The 22112-nt window shown below is 43.2% G+C and overlaps 1 protein-coding gene across 1 annotated transcript in view; it reads left to right on the top strand.

Annotated features, from left to right (window-relative positions):
* Window positions 1-22112, top strand: part of EHHADH (enoyl-CoA hydratase and 3-hydroxyacyl CoA dehydrogenase) — a 48587-nt gene that overhangs the window by 21294 nt on the left and 5181 nt on the right. Inside the window, exons 5-6 of the mRNA XM_074964098.1 lie at window positions 1304-1408; window positions 10548-10889. Coding sequence (XP_074820199.1) covers window positions 1304-1408; window positions 10548-10889 — 447 coding nt within the window. The remainder of the gene's footprint in view (window positions 1-1303; window positions 1409-10547; window positions 10890-22112) is intronic.

The raw sequence follows: 22112 nt of genomic DNA, 5'->3' as shown, positions 1-22112 counted from the left end.
TCATAACTGCTGCGGTGATCTGAGCGGGCTCCAGCCTTGCTGTGATATGGTGTCTGCAAGAGAGCAGAGTTGCAGCGGAAGCGGTGGCTGACGACAGATGCCATGAGAATAGATATTTATAGAGAGCGATGAGAGGACCTGCGAGGTGGATTCATGAGAGCAGGAGAGCAGAGTTGCAGCGGAAGCGGTGGATAACGACTGTTAGCACCGCGCACATTTCCCGAGGAAGAGCACATGTACCCGGGAGCCCATGACAGACAACATGTCTCAGTAGCGAATTTTTCCAATAGCAGCAGAGCAGAGTTGCAGCGGAAGCAGTGGATGACGATGGTTAGCAGTCCTACTGCACCATCTGCTGAAAACAATATGGCGTCCGCACGGAAAAAAGGTGCGAAACTGTTGTCTGCTGTTGCTTTCACGAAGGGAGGGGCGATTGACGACAGATACCCAAAACCACCCATGACAATGTTTTTGCCCCATCAGGCATTGGGAGCTTAACCCAGAATTCCAATGGGCGGCGGAGACTGTGGGAACTGTGGGATAGCTACCCGCAGTGCACCGCTCCGTAAGTCAATGCTAGCCGCGGTAATGAGGACGCACTCCGCCGACTTAATACGCTTAGTGTGGACATACGCAATCGACTGTATAAAATTGATTTCTAAAAATCGACTTCTATAATATCGACCTAATTTTGTAGTGTAGACATACCCTAGATGGTACATTCATGTGTGCATGCATTCATACCTATGCATCTCTTGCAGAATGGAATTAGCTGTGGTCTAACTGGGGGACAAAAGGAATGGCTTTGTAATCTCTATCTAGATATTTATTACCATTTTCTTTCTTGTAAGATGGAGTTGCCATTTTGTCTGTACACATTAGATTACTGAAACCTTTAGGTAGTAAAACAGTGGGACATTTTAAATGAAAAGGGGTTTTGCTCCTCAGTACCCTGCTGTGCTGAGAGAGCACAACTGGGGAAATACAAGGTGTATAACCACACTTCAAAGTTAATTAGAACAGGAGAAAACTGACAGAACAGGATGTACCTGGCCTTCAGTTTTTACTGCTAGCTTCCCTTTGTTTTTTCCCATTCTGTGTTATCTCAGCACACCTGCTTTTGCCATTCCAGAGCAAAGCCAATTAATGATTTAGTTAGCAGTGCATGTTCCTGTCTGTTGTGACTAATGCATCCCAACTGGGAACATATCTCAGGCCAGCCAAATACAGAAGTTTTATCAAATGGAATGTAATGAAATCTCTGACAGCAGGAAGCTGAAGCCACCTTATTTCTTCATTATAGGGAAACATGTGCTGGCTGCTGAAGCGCTGAAGCTGGGCATCATTGATGAAATTGTGGAAGAAAACACAATTAATGCAGCAATCCACTTGGCAAACAAAGTGTCAGGTAAGGGAGGAAGTGTAATAATGACAAGGAGCCCATTGGTGAGGAGCAGCTCAGCCTAGTCAGGTTAGTGGGCCAGAAGGAGAACAGTTGGGGCTAACCAGAAGGCCTGCTGTGAAAAGAGCACCCTTGCTCTTTTCCAAACAACATTTCGATCTCCTGCCTCTTTGCTGGGTTTTGAATTCCACAGAAAACAAGCTTTAACTAGAGAGCAATTATTTTTCTGAAGTATGGCTGAAAAACTCAAAAATACTGGTGAGCCTCAAGGCTCTCAACAAATTCAGATGAGGCAGAGAGATGGGGACAAATACAGTTAAAGCAACAAAAATTCCCTATGGCTCATGCATGCTAAACATACACCCTTCCACACCCCCAAGGAACAGCACTGCTTCCACCCCAGGTGGTTTTCTGGGTTTATAAGAGGACTAAGCACACTTTCCAAATACAGTACATTCTTGGACAGCCAGGCTTGTTGGTGCTGTGCACAGCTCGGCTGCACAATCAATACTGGCTGCACTAAAAGAACTCTTGGTAATGGCAAATCCTCAGCCAGGCATAATGATCCAGTACATCTGTCTCTAAATGCCCATTTTTCCATTTCTTTAGCCATCAGCTGTTCTTACTTTGCCATTGTCTAAGAAGAGGCTGAGTTGTGAAGAGGGGAGATACACCGGAAATGGCAATCCTATGAAGAGGTCATTTAGAACTTAAAGGTCACTAGGCCAAATTTACTGACACAGGAAATGTTTTCACCACTGTCCTGCTTTGGTGCATCTTCTGGGGAGAGCATCCAAGTGAAAATGAGATAGGATCAGAAGAGGCTAAAATGGGGAAAGAACAAATTAAAAATTACTTAGACAAATTAGATGTCTTCAAGTCACCAGGGCCTGATGAAATGCATCCTTAAGGAGCTGACTGAGGAGATATCTGAGCCATTAGCGATTATCTTTGAAAAATCATGGAAGATGGGAGAGATTCCAGAAGATTGGAAAAGGAAAAATATAGTGCCAATCTATAGAAAGGGAAATAAGGACAACCTAGGGAATTACAGACGAATCAGCTTAACTTCTGTACCCAGGAAGATAATGGAGCAAATAATTAAGCAATCAATTTGCAAACATCTAGAAGATTATAAGGTGTTAAGTAACAGCATGGATTTGTCAAGAACAAATTGTGTCAAACCAATCTGATAGCTTTCTTTAACAGGGTAACAAGCCTTGTGGATAGAGAGGAAGCAATAGACGTGGTATATCTTGACTTTAGTAAAGCTTTTGATACTGTCTTGCATGACCTTCTCATAAACAAACTAGGGAAATGCAACCTAGATGGAGCTACTATAAGGTGGATGCAAAACTGGTTGGAAAACCATTCCCAGAGAGTAGTTAACAGTGGTTCACAGTCATGCTGGAAGGCCATAACGAATGGGGTCTCACAGGGATCGGTTCGGGGTCTGGTTCTGTTCAATATCTTCATCAATGATTTAGATAATGGCATAGAAAGTACACTTATAAAATCTGTGGATGACACCAAGCTGGGAGGGGTTGCAAGTGCTTTGGAGGATAGGATTAAAATTCAAAATGATCTGGACAAACTGGAGAAATGGTCTGAAGTAAATAGGATGAAATTCAATAAGGACAAATGCAAAGTACTCCATTTAGGAAGGAACGATCAGTTGCACACATACAAAGTGGGAAATGACTGCCTAGGAAGAAGTACTGCAGAAAGGGATCTGGGGGTCATAGTGGACCACAAGCTAAATATGAGTCAACAGTGTAACGCTGTTGCAAAAAAAAGCGAATATCATTCTGGGATGTATTAGCAGGAGCTTTCTAAGCAAGACAAGAGAAGTAATTCTTCCGCTCTACTCCACGCTGATTAGGCCTCAACTGGAGTATTGTCCAGTTCTGGGCACCACATTTCAGGAAGGATGTGGACAAATTGGAGAAAGTCCAAAGAAGAGCGACAAAAATGATTAAAGGTCTAGAAAACATGACCTGTGAGGGAAGATTGAAAAAATTGGGTTTGTTTAGTTTGGAAAAGAGAAGACTGAGAGGGGACATGATAACAGTTTTCAAGTATGTAAAAGGTTGTTACAAGGAGGAGGGAGAAAATGGTTTTTCTTAACCTCTCAGGAAAGGACAAGAAGCAATGGGCTTAAATTGCAGCAAGGGTGGTTTAGGTTGGACATTAGGAAAAACTTCCTAACTGTCAGGGTTGTTAAGCACTGGAATAAATTGCCTAGGGATGTTGTGGAATCGCCATCATTGGAGATTTTTAAGAGCACGTTAGACAAACACCTGTCAGGAATGGTTTTAGATAATACTTAGTCCTGCCATGAGTGCAGGGGACTGGACTAGGTGACCTCTCGCGGTCCCTTCCAGTCCTATGATTCTGTGAACTCTGCCAGAGCTCTGCACATGAGAGCCAAGCTGGGAAGCACTGAGTCCACACACTCCTTGGCTGTCCTGGCCACATGCCTTTTTCTGCCAACACCCCACCTTCTTCTGGAATGTTGTTTGTCCACTTCCACCTCTTCCCAGCACAGAAAAGGTTGCAGGCAGTTTTCCCTGCTGCAGCCTCTTTCCTAGTGGACCTTCGGGCCTTGTGCCAAGAGCTATGCCAACAAAAGCTGGCATAGTCCAAAGGGTGAATCTAGAATTCTAGATGCCTGTATGTACCATTTTTAACACTATTTAATTTATGCGTTCTTGCTCAAGATCAATATGTTGCAGCATTCTCACCTACATTTTGTCCAAGAGCTCTCTGGCAGAAGTGGTCTCCTGCAATAGATACTTTCCCCTCTCACTGTGTTCAGGTTATTTTTAAGATTTTTTATTTCTGTCTTTAGCAACAATCAATCATTTCCATAAGCAGTCCTTCTTCCTCTCTCTTTTTTTGTTCAGACAACCAAGTTCTATGGAAATATAAAGCTCTTAGAGATATGTGTTAATATACTTTGCTGTTGGTTCTAAGCAAGGCAAAGAAACTTCTGCTCATCAACCTCACCTGCCTGTTTTAGATGAAAGTTCCATGTTTGTCCCTCCTCTATCTTTTGGAGAAGTTATCACCCTTCTCAGCAATGTCTTTCCAAGAAGCAATGGATTCACTCTGAAGTATGCTCCAGGTTGATGACCCTGTGTAGGGTCCATACCAGTATTTATAGCAGAGATATGTAACTTCGGTAGATACATTACTAGAGTTGGCAAATGCTCTGGTTTTCAGCTTAATATTATTTGAAATCAGATAAAACCCCGAGACATTTGAATGCTTATTTTCTTCTCTGTGACAAGTTAGTTATGCATCGTGCAGTGACTGAGAATGATGAAAGCCAGCGTGACCTCAGAGGAGAACCTCAGGACTGGATGAATCATCCAACATTCTGTTCCTTGATGCCATTTGCTTTTGGGATTTACATATCTACTGTCATTACCAGATCATTTCTGTACTTTAATTTCATCCTCAGTGACTAACAGAATTAACTGCATGAGTACTGTAACAAACAAGAATCATAGCAAGAAGCTCAGGGCTTTTTAAACTGCTATGTACTCTTTCCTTACAGCTTTCATGATACCTGTTTCAGCTGTCCATTTTTCCCAGACAGCATTTTCAAAGTTAGCCCTGATTTCCCACCTACTCTGAGGATTTGCCACCAAGCCTTGTTGAAGAACACTGAAATCTGAAAACGTGTCAGTTCACTACTTAACGGCATGATCCCTGATCAAGATGAAAGAATGAGCTGACAGAGAAAGCATAGGATAGATTTATGACATTGATCTTTGTTTACTTCTCCGTCATTCTATGGTAAAACAGCAGCATCAGTGTCAAACACCTTAAAAAAAGATGCAGCTGTCTCAGCTACTTGGGCTGCACTCATGAGCTCAAATTTCAGTGAGTGCTTCCAAATTTGCTCGTGTATTTTATGGGAACCAACAACCAAGATGCATGGGAAATACCAAGATTTGAGTCCATTATCCTTGCATATAGCACTAGGCTCGCTTTCTGATAGGACTGGTGAAGAACCTTTTTTCATATGTAAGCTGGATAATTGCTTATGTAAAATAACTTGTGGTGGCACTGCTAGAATTTCTACACTTGGTCAGATAGTTAGCCAAGTAAATGGAAGATCAGTTTCAAAAAGTCAACTTGGAGATTATTTTCTTTCAGAGCTTTGCTGTCTGCTAGTGCTGTAGATTTTGTGGCTAAAGCTCAGTCTTTCATATTTCATAGTGATAGGCTGGTACTGTGCAAGGCTTCCTTGGTTTAATATAATATGTGCTTAACAGAATTGTCTATACAGTCTCCACCTGTTAGAAGAACATCCTTCATCCACAAATGGTTATGGAATGTTCCTAGCGAAGGACACTCAGGTACAGTTTTGTGTATTTAAGGATAAGAATACACAGACACCATCTACAGAAGTGATGCTCCACGTTTACTTATTCAGTGAAAATCAAGACTGATGTGCGGCAGGTCGGGTAAATTAACATAGTCTTCAAGCCTTAGCTTTTGCAGCCAAAATAAATGTCCTCACTTCTGAAAATATCCCTGATAAGAAAGGAACAGAGACTACACTGAAAACTACAGACAGAGATTAATTTCTTGAAGAGCTGCAAGCTGTAATTTATAAGAGGAATGTTCTTTCATGAGGTTGGTTTTTTTTTTCTTTTTTTTAAACAAAGGTCCCGGCTGCCAATTTAGAGCAGCATTGCACAATGTGTCCACTGGATGGCACCAGCAAATTAACATTCAACTGGTTTCAGAGTAGCAGCCGTGTTAGTCTGTATTCGCAAAAAGAAAAGGAGGACTTGTGGCACCTTAGAGACTAACCAATTTATGTGAGCATAAGCTTTCGTGAGCTACAGCTCACTTCATCGGATGCATGCAGTGGAAAATACAGTGGGGAGATTTTATATACACAGAGAACATGAAACAATGGGTGTTACCATACAGACTGTAACCAGAGTGATCACTTAAGGTGAGCTATTACCAGCAGGAGAGGGTCGGGGGGGAGGACGACCTTTTGTAGTGATAATCAAGGTGGGCCATTTCCAGCAGTTGACAAGAACGTCTGAGGAACAGTGGGGGGTGGGGTGGGGGATAAACATGGGGAAATAGTTTTACTTTGTGTAATGACCCATCCACTCCCAGTCTCTATTCAAGCCTAAGTTAATTGTATCCAGTTTGCAAATTAATTCCAATTCAGCAGTCTCTCGGAGTCTGTTTTTGCAGTTTTTTTGTTGAAGTATTGCCACTTTTAGATCTGTAATCGAGTGACCAGAGAGATTGAAGTGTTCTCCAACTGGTTTTTGAATGTTATAATTCTTGACGTCTGATTTGTGTCCATTTATTCTTTTATGTAGAGACTGTCCAGTTTGACCAATGTACGTGGCAGGGGGGCATTGCTGGCACATGATGGCATATATCATATTGGTAGATGTGCAGGTGAACGAGCCTCTGATATTGTGGCTGATGTGATTAGGCCCTATGATGGTGTCCCCTGAATAGATATGTGGACACAGTTGGCAACGGGCTTTGTTGCAAGGATAGGTTCCTGGGTTAGTGGTTCTGTTGTGTGGTGTGTGGTTGTTGGTGAGTATTTGCTTCAGATTGGGGGGCTGTCTGTAAGCAAGGACTGGCCTGTCTCCCAAGGTCTGTGAGGGTGATGGGTCGTCCTTCAGGATAGGTTGTAGATCCTTGATGATGCGTTAGAGAGGTTTTAGTTGGGGGCTGAAGGTGATGGCTAGTGGCGTTCTGTTATTTTCTTTGTTGGGCCTGTCCTGTAGTAGGTGACTTCTGGATACTCTTCTGGCTCTGTCAATCTCAGTCATTCAACTGTCACTTGGCTATTCACTTGCTCTCAGTGCATGAAAGCACATATTCTTCAAAGACCAACCGCACTGGGAGCCAAGCAGAACCTGAGGCAGATTTGGGTCAAAGCAGCACCTCCTGGCATCAGGCTGTAGGTGGGAAAGAGGATGAGGAAAGCCTGAGTGCCGATTTGCCAGTGTGGTGATGTGTGTCTCCTGTCTGAGTAGCAGGTTGCCGATGGGCATCACTGATACGATTGCTGGGTAACTGGGCAGATCCTGACTCTTCAATGGTGACCACTGGAGGCAGGCACCAACCAACTGTATCTCTCAACCATCCTTGGGGGACGTTCCCAATAGCCTTGCCTCTTTTCAATCCCACTCTCAGGCTCACTATTGTGGCTGCCTACTGCTCTAGACAAAGAGGGATGGACATACTGCGCTCTTGAGCCAACCAGTGTTGCTCCTGGCTTGATCAGAGGTGGGCAATTGAGAGCAAGGGGTGGCATTTGTCCTTCTGATGGATTAGGTGCACTGCCTTCCTTTTATGTGCTTCCTGTCTCTGCTGGCCTGGGGAGTAGGGACGAATCTTAGCAGCTGGTCTTCAGTTCCTTGTCTGGAAGTTCATTGTGCTGGAACCAGATTGCGGGGTTGGGTCTCGCACATGGAGCCCAATAATTTTTCAAGAATTTAGGCACCTAATTAGGCTGCACATATTTCTCTTACTTCAATGGCATGATAGTTATTATTGTTGCATATTCTACAGATTGGAACATTTTACGTCCTTGGCTTCTAATTGGTGCCACCTAGAATATAGCTCCTGGTAACGTGTATCTTTCTTAGCTTCCTTTGACTGAGGGTTCTTGTGCCCTCTGGGTAGCTGTGGGTGACAATGCTGTCCTTGTCCCCATTTCCCTTATTTTCCTTACCAGGCCAGAGGTGGTCTGGGCTGGTCTCTCTGTCACAGGTTTGGATTTGGGTTATTTCTCATTGTGTTAGTAATCTGGTGCTGATTGTTTTCAATTATTTTTATTGTGATAGTAACTAGGAGCCCCACTCAAGGACTAGTCAAGGCTAGGTTCTGTACAGACATGGAACAAAAAATGGTCCCTATACCAAAGATTTCACAATCTAAGTAGGGAGTTATAATAATCTGATCAGGGTGCATACGTGCTGGAACTAAGGTGCTGGGGATGCTGCTGCACCCCGGCTTGAAGCGGTTTCCATTATATACAGGGTTTGCAGTTTGGTTCAATGGCTTTCAGCACCCCCACTATACAAATTGTTCCAGCACCCCTGTCAGGGTGTTAAATACTCATGTTTTGTCACCAGTGCAAGGAACTTTATTCGTCTGGTCTTTAGTCTCAATATTCCTAACTACAAGTGATAGACACTACCTGAGGGCTATGCTGAATGTCTCCCATAGCATATGGTAGCATCTCTTTCCAGGGGCCTTCTCAAATCAACAGAAATTTTATGTAAAATCTCTTAGTATGGTTCATCAGTGCCAGTTGTTTTCAGTTATCAGATCCACCCACAAATCCCAAAGTACAGTTTTGATCAGCAGATGAAAACCCACTGTGTATATGACCTGATATTGAGGACTGCAGATTTGAAGGTAAAAATTGTAGATTCAGGAAAGGAGAATAAATAAGAGTAAAGCTGGAGAAGAATGAAACCATCCAGTTTTGGAAGGTTGAACCAAAATCTGTTCAATCTCAGTCAGAAATCTTTCTCCAGATATACTCTGAAGAAAAGCTGAGCAGCTTGCACAGGAGGTATTTTTCCTTCTCTTTTTGGATTCTTCACAAGTTTTCAATAAACAAATTTGAACTTCAAAAAAAAAAGCTCTTTGTTTCCTGGCTGTCTAACTTACCTCATACCCAGGAAATTAATCTATCATGTGCTTAGTATTTCTCTCAAATGCTCTATTGGCTTGAAAGAAGAACTGGAGCTGGGATGGGCTAGTTAGGGAGCTACCATTATGGCTCCACTAGCGTTTCTGCATTTCAGCAGCTAATATGGAGTGGGCACTACTCTGCTGCTTTTCCTTCTCTTCAGGCTGACAGGCCAGAAAGGCAGCTGCACAAGCTCTGTCATAGCTAAGATGATGCTATGAGAGTGGAAGAGCTGGGTGGGCAGATTCTAGTAATCGCTGAAGCAAATGCTCTCCTGTGGTTGGGCTGATGCTGCAGGGGCCAAGAAACTCCAGTGGAAGACCACAGAACTAATATGCTTCTCAAGGCACCAGGCAAGGAGATCACTGCCAGGTGTGGGTCTATAACTGCTCCTGTCTTTGAGCTGATATCATGAGTGGTAGCCCACCGTGAACTGCTCTGTTGTGTTCAGTGTGGCAATGTCCAGCATTACCCCTCAGGGTGCTGGAAGGGCTAATTACTTAATGTTCTGTACAGTGCTGTGATGCTGTAAAGCACCATGTAAATCCTTAGTAGCATGAATGGGATGGATCCTGAGGTTCTTATTCTATTTTTCTCTCCGTCCTTAATCAGGCAAACTTCCCCTGAGAACACAAGGAGTTTGTGTGAGTGAAAATGGAATAAAGACCTGAACAGTGACTCCAGGGTTTGTATTTTTGGAGGGGGTGCCTGAAATGTAACTTATTTTGGTCAAGTAAAATCCCTTTGTGCCATCACTATAGCAACCAGTGTGTCTTGTAATAACTCATGCACTGGTGGGACTCTTTGATTAGCCCCTTGCTGGTGTGTAGATACAAACTGTCCTTGGCTATTCATTTACTGACCTCTGATAGGGTGTAATCCTGTTGGATGTTCCCAAAAGTGCCATGGGAAATTCATGCTGTTAGGTCAGAATTAATTCAGAAACAAATGGCACTCCCAAATCTTTCATATGAACACCCTGTGGACCCAGACCACTGACTGGGATGTGTCTGAGTAGCAAAGTAAATTGTAAACCAATTACTAATACAGCACTGGAAATGGATGATAGCAAAGGGATATGAGAAACGGAGAGGCGGAGACAGAGAATACAGCATGCTTGGTGGTTTATGCTCCTGAATAGGCAAGCATCAGCAATTGAGGAGAAGCGCTTGCTTGGAATTTTGCCTTGCTGGAACGTCTGGGGAGTGTGCATTTGGAGAATCGCAATTGTGAGAGAAGCCAGGGAAATGGAAGAAGAGTTTTAAACGTTTTACAAATCACTCTCCGGTGTCATGTGAAATCTTTACATACCAAGCAGCAACCGAACCAGCAGGAGGCATTGACTTTCCATGTAGAAAGGGGCAAAAATCTGTAGTCTACCAGGAAAATGGTAGGGTTGGCAGTTCAGTAACTGTATTTCTCAACTCTCCCACACAGGTCAGCCATTAAATCCTCGCAGACTCAGTCTGAAGCAAGTTCAGAGTCTGCCCAACATGGATGCCATTCTCAGTGACGTTCTTGTGAAAGTGAAAAAGCAGGCCCGGGGGTGTCTGTCTCCAGAGATGTGTGTTCAAGCAGTCAAGGCCTCTGTGGAGCTACCCTTCACAGAGGGAATTTTGAAGGAGAGAGAGCTGTTTAACCTCCTGCTGACCTCAGGCCAGGACAAAGCACTGCAGTATGCATTCTTCGCACAGAGAGCAGCACAGAAGTGGACAACACCCTCTGGAGCTTCCTGGAAGACTGCTTCAGCTCAGCCCATCCAGAAAGTAGCTGTGATAGGTAAGTTGGTGAGATCCATTATGCTTGCCAGCATGGCAAATGCCAGGCTAAATGAACTGGAGTGGTATGGCTTTTCCCAAGAGTGCTGGGAAAGGAAACAATAGAATAATGTTGGGTACCTTGTGGGACCACGGCAGCCCCAGGAAACCAGAAAGTCTTGAATGACTTCCTACAACGGGGCTCTGGGAGCTGCTTTGGAGTCCTGAAGCTGCACAACTTCCCCTTTAGTTTACTCCCCACTCCTTCCAAAAGCCTCATTGCAGTAAGACTTTACCTTTTATGGAAGGGCTGAGGAAGAGTCCTCTGGAGGCATCAGTGCCTCTGCATGTACCCTCCAGGGGTACACGCTCTCATGAAGGCAGAGCTTCTCCAGCCTCCCAAGTTAAAACAGAATACACAAGATTGGTATATTCTAGGAAGGAAACCTTTTAGTACTAACTGGTTGTAACAGTAAATCTCTGCTAGTGAGGACTGAGATGAGGTTAAATGGCTTAATCCCATAGTGTCAGATCATTTCTGTATGCTCCTACCTCCAGCTACCCTGATATCACTTCAACTGAAGCTTCATCCTCAGTTCATAGAATCATAGAATATCAGGGTTGGAAGGGACCTCAAGAGGTCATCTAGTCCAACCCCCCTGCTCAAAGCAGGACTGATCCCCAATTAAATCATCCCAGCCAGGGCTTTGTCAAGCCTGACCTTAAAAACTTCTAAGGAAGGAGATTCCACCACCTCCCTAGGTAACGCATTCCAGTGTTTCACCACCCTCCTAGTGAAAAAGTTTTTCCTAATATCCATATATAGGTAATTTCATTTTAAAATAGTGTTGTCCTGAGAGCTTAGGTAATTCCATATTATAAACAGAGTTCTGTATGAAATTTTTCTTCTAGTCCATTTTTGTCATCTGTGACTGTGTGTGTAGAGAGTGAGAGTGAGTGCGTGTGTGTCAGGGATATATAAATACAAAAATGTTTTGTTGACAGCTGCATTTTAAGAAGCTTTCATCTCATCATGATCCACCCTTGCCGTTTTGCACCCCCTGGAACATAATGCTTTCATTAAATTTTTATAAGTGCAATTTAAATAAAAGCCTTTGATGCACTGCACAGATCTAAAAACTAAAAAAAAAACAAAAAAAAACCCAACCTTCCTGCTCTGCATGTTGATCGCTACACTTTGTGTAAAATGGCTCGACAAGAATAGAGAACTGGGAAAGTGTCCATTTCAATTTTAGAGATATCCAGTCAGGTTGCCACTGCTTTTCGCTGTCTGGTTATCATATACAGGATCTTCATTTCCTGCAATGAACTCAGAGCCCTCTTCAAGCTCATCTCTGCCAGAAGAAGCCACAGATGGTGTTTCTTGAACTGTCCCTTTTTCTCATTTGTTTTGCCGAGTTAATTAATGTCATATATTGAATGGTCATTTATGAATCTTTGGACTTTAAGTACTGTACTTAAATCTGGCAAACATTAATCTCCCAACAGGCTCATATTAAATTGTCATGAGGTCCTTCCCTGGTGAGATGGCATTTATGCAAGCAGCATGGAGCACTATTGGGTCTGTCTTGTGATTCATTGCTGAGCAAAATGATTGAATTCATGTAAATATTATCTGTCCTATCACACATGGGAGGGCTCCATTTTGCATTTTTGTAAGAAGGAATAGGTGACAGGAAGCAGAGCTTAGACTTGAGATTCTCTGCTGTTTGGGGGATAAATCCCACTTAGATAAATGAGTCATTTGAAAAACCACACTCCTTCATGGAAATTCATGGGTTCATAGATTTTTAAGGCCAGAAGGGGTCACTGTGATCTATGGAGTCTGACCTCCTGCATAGCACAGGCCATTGGACTTCTCTGAGTTAATTCCTGCTGTGACAGACTGACAGTATCCTGAAATATCCTGAACAAACCTTCAGGAATTAAGATAAATTTACTGAGTTAAATTAAACCTTATTGAATGAGGGTTAACACCTTTGGGGTACATAGTATCAAAAATATAATAGTGTATGTGTTATTGTGCCATTGTATGTACCTTCTCCAGTAGGGAAGGGGGATGCTAATGTACTTCCTCCATTAGCAACCATTTGAAGCTACCCTCTGTAGAGATATACATATACTAGTTCAAACTGGTTTCTCCAGAGACCAATTGAGAAAGAAAGGGTTGGATACATAGTCTGGTTTTTAAGTGGCTCAGGGCCTTCTCCCTGCTCCAGCAAATGGACAGGACTTCAGGACCATGCAGAGCCCCAATCCTTAGGGTAGGGTTGGAAGGGCTGGATGCTTGTTGTGAGCTGAAGCTGTGATTAACTTGTAACCACAAGCAATCCCCCTTGGGTTGGGTATTGAAGGACTGCTCTTGCCAGAGCGCATTTTAGGAGTGAGGTTAACTCTGATAAGCTTTTTAGCATGCATGTATGTTCTTTTTATTGTTTTTTAATATATTTTCTCTGTAAGGCTTGTTACCTTACGAATATAGCAGGCTTGAGTGGGAAGTGGCATGTGGTACCTTACAACTGTAGCAACTACACCTATTAACCGTCTCTGAAGAGAAACCAAGCAGGTCTGTTTGGGCAGACTGTGCTGGGGATAATACAGTGAAGGCAGGCAACTGTACATCCTGGGAATACCCCAGTCAGAAGGGAGTGGGACACCTGTCTCCACCCAGGAAAGGCAGCTGAGGAGCTGGAAGCCTGAGATTGGGTGCCTGTGCTGGAATCCTGAGGGGAAATATTGGTGCAGTTGCCCTGAACTGTGACTCCTGCTTCAAGTCTAACTGCTGTGGTTGACCTAGAGCATATCTACTAGAAAATCATCCAATTTCTATTTAAAAGTTCCAGTGATAGAGAATCTGCTACAGCCCTTGGTAAACTGTTCAATGGCTAATTATCCTCACTTAAAAAATTGCACCTTAGTTCTAGTCAGAACTTGTTGAGCTTCAAGTTGCTATCACTGGATCATGTTAGATCTTTTTCTGCTAGATTGAAGAGCCCATTATCAAATTTCTGTTCCTCATGTAGGTACTTACAGACTGTGATCAGGTTACTGCTTAACTTTGTCTTTGTTAAATTAAACAGATTGGGCTCCTTGAGTCTCACTATAAGCCATGTTTTCTAATTCTTTAATCATTCTCATGATCCCTCTCTAATTTATCAACATCCTTCTTAAATTGTGGACACCAGCACTGGATGCACGATTCCAGCAGCAGTCACCCCAGTGCCAAATTCAGAGGTAAAATAACCTCTGTACTCCTGCTCGAGATTCTGGTTTATGCATCCAAGGATCATATTAGGCCTTTTGGCCACAGTGTCACGCTGGGAGCTCATGCTCAGGTGTTTATCCACAATGATCCCAAAATCTTTTTTGGAGTCACTGCTTCCCAAGACAGAGTCTTCCATCCTGAAGGATGGCCTACATTCTTAATTCTTAGATCAGGGGTTCTCAAACTTCATTGCATCGTGACCCCCTTCTGACAACAAAAATTACTACACAACCCCAGGAGGGAGGACTGAAGCCTGAGCCCATCCAAGTCTCACTGCCCCGAGCTGGGGGCCAAAGCCTGAGTCCCACTGCACCGGGGGGAGGGGGGAGCCCAAGGGTTTCAGCCCCAGGTCGGGGGGGGGCTGTAGCCTGAGTCCCGCCACCCAGGCCTGAAGCCCAGGCTTCAGCCCTGGGCTTGGGGTTTGGCCATAGGTGGTGGGGCTGGGGCTTCAGCTTCTTCAGCCCTGGGCCCCAGCAAGTCTAATGGCAGCCCTGGCAACCCCATTAAAATGGAATCAGGACCCACTTTGGGGTCCCGATCCACAGTTTGAGAACCACTGTCCTAGATGTTTGTCCTCACATTTGGCTGTATTGAAATACATACTGTTTGCTTGCGCCCAGTTTACCAAGCAATCCCGATCAATCTGAATCAGTGATTTGTCCTCTTCATTATTTATCACTCCCCAAATCTATGCTTCATCTTCAAACTTTATCAGTGATGATTTTATGTTTTCTTCAAGGTCATTGATAAAAATGTTACACAGTATAGGGCCAAAACCAGATACCTGCAGGACCTCACTAGAAACTCACCTGCTCGATGATCTTTCCCCATTTACAATTACACTTGGAGACCTGCCAGTTAGCCAGTCTAATCCATTTGAAATGTGCCATGTTGATTTTCTATCATTCTAGTTTCTTAATCTAAATGTGTAAGGTACCAAATCAAATGCCTTACAGGAGTCTAAATATATTACAACTGTGACAGAAATGGCAATTTCCTACAATATCTTTGGGAGATCTTACTGAATTCAGTTTATGTATCTTTGTGGAGGAGGGATTATATGTAATTCCATGAGGAAGAGTAACCACAGCTCCTCCAGGAACTAAGAACAAATGGGGGTCATTAGGCAAATTCATTCAGATTGCAACATCTCCAGAGAAGTACCACCACCTGGAGAGGCTCGCATATACTAGTTCAAACTGGATTCTCCAGAGACCAGCAAAGAAAGGAATTTTGGATAAATAGCCTGAGTTTAAACTGACTCAGGTCCTTATTTCTGATCTAGCAAATGGACAGGATCTTCTGTTCAAAGGGGAGGGGACAATCCCTGTGGAAGGATTGGAAGAACTGACACCTACCAGAGCTTAAGGTTGGAGTTGAGGTGACCTCTGTTTTCACTGTAATGTTTTAGGAATAAATGTGTGTGCTTAGAAAGAGTTGTGTGGTAAATTGTAACTACTGGCAATTACAACTTTTCATACCTTTCGGATAGAAAGCAAAGCACAGACATTGACATGTTTAGGCACTCCGGCTTGCTGGGAATATTACAATGCAGGGAGGGAACCGTACAGCCTGGAAAATGCCTGGTCAGGGAGGGAGTGAAGCATAGGTCTCTGCTCAAGAGAGATCATGGCTGGGGAGTCGGGAGCCGAAAAGTGGATGCCCTCAAGGCATCACAAAGGGGGAATACAGGTGCAGTCATCCTGAACTGTGACAACATGAACACTGTTACCTTTATCAACAAACTTGTTATCGCATCAAATAATGATATCAAGGTGGTCTGACGAGATCTGTTTTCCATAAGTCTCTGTTCATTGTCATTCATTCTATTACTGTTTTTTAATTCATTATTAACTGAGTTCTGTATCATCATCATATCATTGCATAATTTTGCCCAGGTTCGATGTCATACTGACAGACCTATAATTACTCAGGTCATCCCTTTTACCTTTTTAAATATTGGCATAACATTAGCTTACTTCCAGTCCATTTAGAAGTTCCCTGGTGTTCCAAGACTTATTAAAACTAATGTTAATGGTCCCAAGAGCTCCATGGCTAGCGCTCTTAAAACTCTTGCATGTAAGTTTTCTGGACCTGCTGATTTAAAAATGTCTGACTTTAGTAGCTGCTGCTTAACATCCTCCTGAAATATTAGTGGGATGGAAAGACAGTCATCATCGTCATATGATATGAATACATCATCTGGCTTTTTCCCAAATACAGAACAGAAATATTTATTGAACACTTCTGCCTTTTCTGTATTGTTGTTATTGACAGTTCTACCATTTCCATCTTCAATAACATTGTTAGGGTTCCTTTTGTTCCTGATAAACTTTTTAAAAAATACTCTTCTTATTGTCCTTAACTCTTTTGGCTGTAGGAGTTCTCTTTTTGATTGTGATGGGGTATGCACCTTACACCAACCCTGAAGGGGTTAAGGTGGCTCAGAAAGGGCCGGTTAACCTTAACACCAGCGGGAGAGTTAGGCTTGATTGATAAGGCTAATTGATGATGAAGCCCAGCTGGGGCGGGCAAGCAACTGAGTGACTAATGGAAGGGTGTGGTAGGCCTGACGAGAGCTGATTGCTACTCACAAGGAGGCACCACAGTGGTGAGTGCACCCTGTTACAGTGTCTTTTTGCATCCCTTATCCATTTTCTACAGTTTCTAGCTTCTAGTTTATATTCATTGCTAACAATTTCTCCTTTTTCCATTTTATATATATCTCTTCTTTCTCCCAGCTGATTCGGCTCATAATTGTTTCCAGCTTTGTGAAAGTGGCCTTTCTAAACCACCAAGTACATTGATTACTTGCATGTAAGCAACCACTAATTTTTAGTTCTGTGATCAATTCCTCATGATCTGTCAAGGAGAAGTCTAAGATAGAATCCCCCTGGACTGCATGCAATACTGTTTGAGTTAGAAAATTGTCATCTGTAATTTATAGAAATTCCAGTGACATTTTTAGTATTGGCAGCAAGAAACCTCCAGCATGTGTCAATTAGATTGAAGACCCCCATTACAACCCAGTTTTTTCCCCCTGCACATTATAGATTAGTGCTCAAGTATTGTCACTTGATAAATTGCCCTGTTCTGTTCATTCCCTCTGAAGCATCTGGCACTGGCCACTGTCGGAAGATAAGTCACTGAGCTAGATGGACCATTGGTCTGACCCAGTAGGCAATCGATCTTATTATTTGATTATACTGTTCCCAAGTGTGATTTGGTGTCTGTAGCAGACACCCCTCTTGTGCTTTATCTATAGATCCATATTCTAACAAGCATTCAAGATAATTTACTTCCTAGATGTCAGAGACTTGGAAACAGGCAATGCCATTTTTGACAGAGTGACTCTGCCTCTCCCCTTTTGCCCACTAGACCCTTCCTAAACCACTTGTAACCACGGATTTTAAAATTCCAATCATGCAGATCTTCCCACCTGGTTCAATAATACTTTCTACATCAAATTTATGCTAATAAATGAACAATTCCAATTCTTCTTGTTCATTACTCGGGTTCCTAGCTTTGGTGTATAGGCAGCTAAACAATTTATTCTTTTCATGTCCCTTGGTGCTTTGATATCTTGATTTTGTACTAAATGAGTGCCCCTTTTCACCTTCTATGTTAGTTTAATGCCCTTCTGATTACTCTAGCCAGCCTGTCCCTGAGGAGATTGGTTCCCCTTTAACTGAGGTGACTATGCAGCTCTCTCTCCTCATAGAAGGTAGACCAATGTTCCACAAAACCAAAACTCTCTATCTTACACTACTGCCCTGGCAGCAGTTCACCTCTGGAATGTCTGACTTCTGTCTTCCTTTGCTCATGAGACAGGAAGGATCTCAGAGATCACTTGAATATTCTCCTTCAGCCCCATGCTGAGTTCTGTGAAGTTGTCTATAATCTGCAAGGTATCCTGTGAAGCAGTGTCACTGAGGCCAATGGATCGTTGCCTGCTGAGTTCAGAAGCCTAGCCAATCTTAGAGTGATGTCTTATGTTTTGGCTCCAGTAAGGCAGCACACCATCCTGCTATCTGCCTGTCCTTTGCAGAATGTTCTTTCCATTCTCCTTTGCATAGCATCCTCATCTAGGTATTATCTGTCTTCTGTGGATGGCTGGCAATCTCTTCACAGGTTCGCTTGATAGTCTTGCAGCTTGGGCTGAGCAGCCATTCTCAGGAATGTCCAATGCACCTGTTCCATTCAACTAGCTGGCTCTTCAGAGACACTTTCTGCAGTTTCCGTGCTGAGAAGCTGATTGGATACTTCTAGCTGTGTGGAATTCTTCCCGGTCCTCTCTGGTAGTTACAGCCTGCCTATCCTCATCTGCCTCCAACAGAATAGAATGCCAACTTGACCTCATGCCTCTGGTGGTTACAAACTCTCTGATTTCCACATTCTCTCATTCTTTGGCCACCAGTTCATTTCTTCCTTGACTCTGGGATGGAGATGCTTCCTGAATCTGGTTGTTCCAGTACTCTACATCCTCTCTGATGCTCTGCAGTGTCAGTCCTTGTAATTCCAAACCACAAATCTTTCCTTCCAGCACAATCACCAACTCGCACTTGGTACATAGGAAGTCCCTTCTGGCTTCAGGCAGGAAAAAAACATTCCCCATCCGTTGCAGGTTGCAATCACTGATCTGTTGCTGGCCATCACACTCTTGAGCATAGAACTGTACCTAGAAAAGAGAACCTCTCATGCGCCTTCCTGTGAACTCCATACAGAAGTCCCCTGTTTGCCCCTCCTGTTCACCTGCTGTCACATTAATAATTTCAACCAGAAATATTAACCCCAAATAATCATTGAAATAGAGCAGCCTCAATTTACATCAGTCTGCCAGCATTTGTTCTGCATGATTTTAAACATAATGCTGGAACAATACTTGTATATTCTGAACATGCCACATAGCATTTCCCTGACGTAGCATTTTAATGTAATTGTACATTTAAAGTCAGATTACAATTTAATATATTTTGAATTTAGTACATATTTCTGTAATATATGGAGTCACTATATATTAGTTGTATCTTATATGACTGATCAATAACTGAAAACCATGATTTGCTCAATCTGCCCAACAAGTGGATTTGTAACATACATATGTATTGTATAATGAAATGAGTAGAAGAGTAGTTTTTAGCTGTATGGCAAAGAACTGAAAGGGGGAAGATCTGATGTGGTGGTTCTATCTGTGAGGAAGCCATGAGCCTGCTGCTGTTGGCATTGCAATAGGTGTGAAATATGCTAAGACAGTTCTGATGAGAGCTTGGTTTATTATTATTGAGATGGCTAAGAGGAAATGAGAGAAGACAGCCCTGAATCCCTGAGCACAACAATTCTGAGGAAGCACCCCAATCCATACAACCTGTGGAGTGTTTCCTGGTCACATCCCTGGGTTTCTGATGCTGGAGACTGCATAGTTTGAGGTGGGATTCAGTCATTTTGGACCATCTGAGCAGAAGTTACTTTTTCTTCTTTCCCCCAGGTCCCTCCACATCACAGAGAGTCCTGACGATTCTCTACCATTTTTCTGTTCTGTTATACTGTCATGGGAGGGGGAGGGGTGCATTCGCTGCTGGTGGCACTTCCTGCTGGTCGTTCTGGGGATTAGCTCCAGCCAGACATTGCACCCTCCTCTGATGGTGTCTCTGCTGTCATCCTCTCACCCTGCAGACCCCTCTTGCTCCAGGAATTGCAGCCTCCTCCTCTGGAGGGCTGTCATTACGTGGTTTCCCCTTCCCTGTGTGTGTGTATGTAACCAAGTCTTTCCAGGACAAACTGTCCCAGGCAGTCCACTGTCCTCTACCTGGCATGTGCCATGTCCACCTTCTCTGGGTTCACCAGCCTTCCAATTCCATTCTCCCAGGGAGTAACTATGGACAACTCTCTAGCCGCTAACACACTTACCTTCTCCCAAGGAGTGACTGCAGCCTACTTCCCTGTAGCCCTGTCTGTTGCCAGCTTCCTGGTTTTATAAACCCAGCCCAGCTCCTCCCTGAGCTGGACTTCATCAACCAATTAGCACTCCCTGGCTTTCGTCCAGGTGCTGCCTATAGATTAATTGGTCTAATTTACCCTCTCAGGGCAAGTGTGGGGAGTACACCCCATCACATATACACTCTTCCTCAAGATCACCAGCCTTACAAGCAAAGAGGATCTAATGAGGTCATCGGCAGACGTGCCTCTTAACCTGCTGAATGTTCAAGTCTCCCCTTGTCTCGACCACCCAATTTTAGAAAAAAACCCACAAGTGTTATCCCTGCTGGGTGTTCTAGTGTAACAAGGCTCCAGATGCTTCCACTGCTCTTACCACCATGCTACTGAAAACCTCCTTACATACAGGCCATTGAAGAGTCAGGTGGTAACTTGGTAACCAGCTATCCTGGGCCAGAATTGAACTTGGCAAGCTCAGGTCTTGTCCATGGGCTCAGGTCTGTGTTCCAGAGAATGAAGTACCACAAGGATGTCGGACTGCCTAAGACAAAAAATAGTCTTCGTGGCTCACCAGTGGAAGATCTGAGGTCCTGGTGCCGAATCCACCATCAAACCCCCAGTTGCTGATGAAAGATCTGGCAGAGGTGGGAGGAGGGGCAGCAGCCTGGCAGCGTGTTTTTAGTCTTAACATCTGTATTTTGTCTGCATTCAATATATGGGAATGGACAGAAGGACATGTACAATCATTTTAAAATTACTTTACCTTTGTTGGTTACATAAATGAAATTTTAGTGGTATGTTAACTTTGATTATGATGTAACAGATCTTATTTTTCCATCATTGGACCCAAGACAGGCATAAATAAGAGTTCTGGTGATATATCCCATCAGAAGTAAAATAGCTGTCTTTGAAAACACATTTTCAAAATCTTTGTTCTTGTTGTCAAGATAGGAAATGTTTTGCATAGCATGTGTTTGTGTGTATAACACGTGGTCAGAGCTACATCAGTGATGACAGGCTGCTTGTGGAAAAAATACTCCACCTTTTTTGACCTGCTTTATGGAGACTTGAGCTTGTTTTACTGATGACATAATTTCAGCCATTCTTCATAAAGCAGCTTTAGATTAATTTTTTAATCCCCTTGGTTTGTGTTTCTTTGTTTGGCTGATAAACTTTCATTCGAAAACCTGGTCAGCTGGATTTTGGATTTTAAAAAATCATTTTGATAGAATTACTGCAGACCTTGTGAAGTTGTGGCTTTATTCTGGATGTTAACAGTGCTCACATTCAGAGTGCCTCTTTGCTTTATCGGAGTGCTTGGCACATGAAAAAACTTTTGAACTCCACTGGCATTTTACTTTTTATGTGGTTCTCAGACTATTTTTTATTTACTTATATTACTGTAGCAGGCAGGAGCCCTAGTCATTGTGCTAGGTGCTGCACAAACGCAGAACAAGACTGTCTCTTCCCCAGGGAGCTTACAATCTAAGTATAAGAGACAACACCTGGAGAAAGACAGGGGAGTACAATGAGACAATATGACAGGTTTCAGAGTAGCAGCCGCATTAGTCTGTATCCGCAAAAAGAAAAGGAGGACTTGTGGCACCTTAGAGACTAACAAATTTATTTGAGCATAAGCTTTCGTGAGCTACAGCTCACTTCATCGGATGCATGCAGTGGAAAATACAGTGGGGAGATTTTATATACACAGAGAACATGAAACAATGGGTGTTACCATACAGACTGTAACAAGAGTGATCAGGTAAGGTGAGCTATTACCAGCAGGAGAGTGATAGGCAATGGGCCAGCAGCCCAACCATTGTCAAGTTTTTTGCAGGCATCGCAGCAAAGAATAGTTTTAAGGGAGTATTTGAAGGAGGATATTGAGTTAGTTTTGTAGATGTTTACAGGGAGCTCCTCTCAAGCATGAGGGGCAGTGTGGGAAAAAGCACAAAGGTGTTTGTTTGAAAATTTGACAAATGAGCAATGGAGTCTGGCATCATGGACCAGTCGGAGGCAGGAATT

This window comes from Natator depressus, chromosome 9, assembly GCF_965152275.1.
Source record: "Natator depressus isolate rNatDep1 chromosome 9, rNatDep2.hap1, whole genome shotgun sequence".
In the NCBI taxonomy this organism is placed as follows: Eukaryota; Metazoa; Chordata; order Testudines; family Cheloniidae; genus Natator; species Natator depressus.
This window is presented reverse-complemented; position numbering and strand designations above follow the sequence as displayed.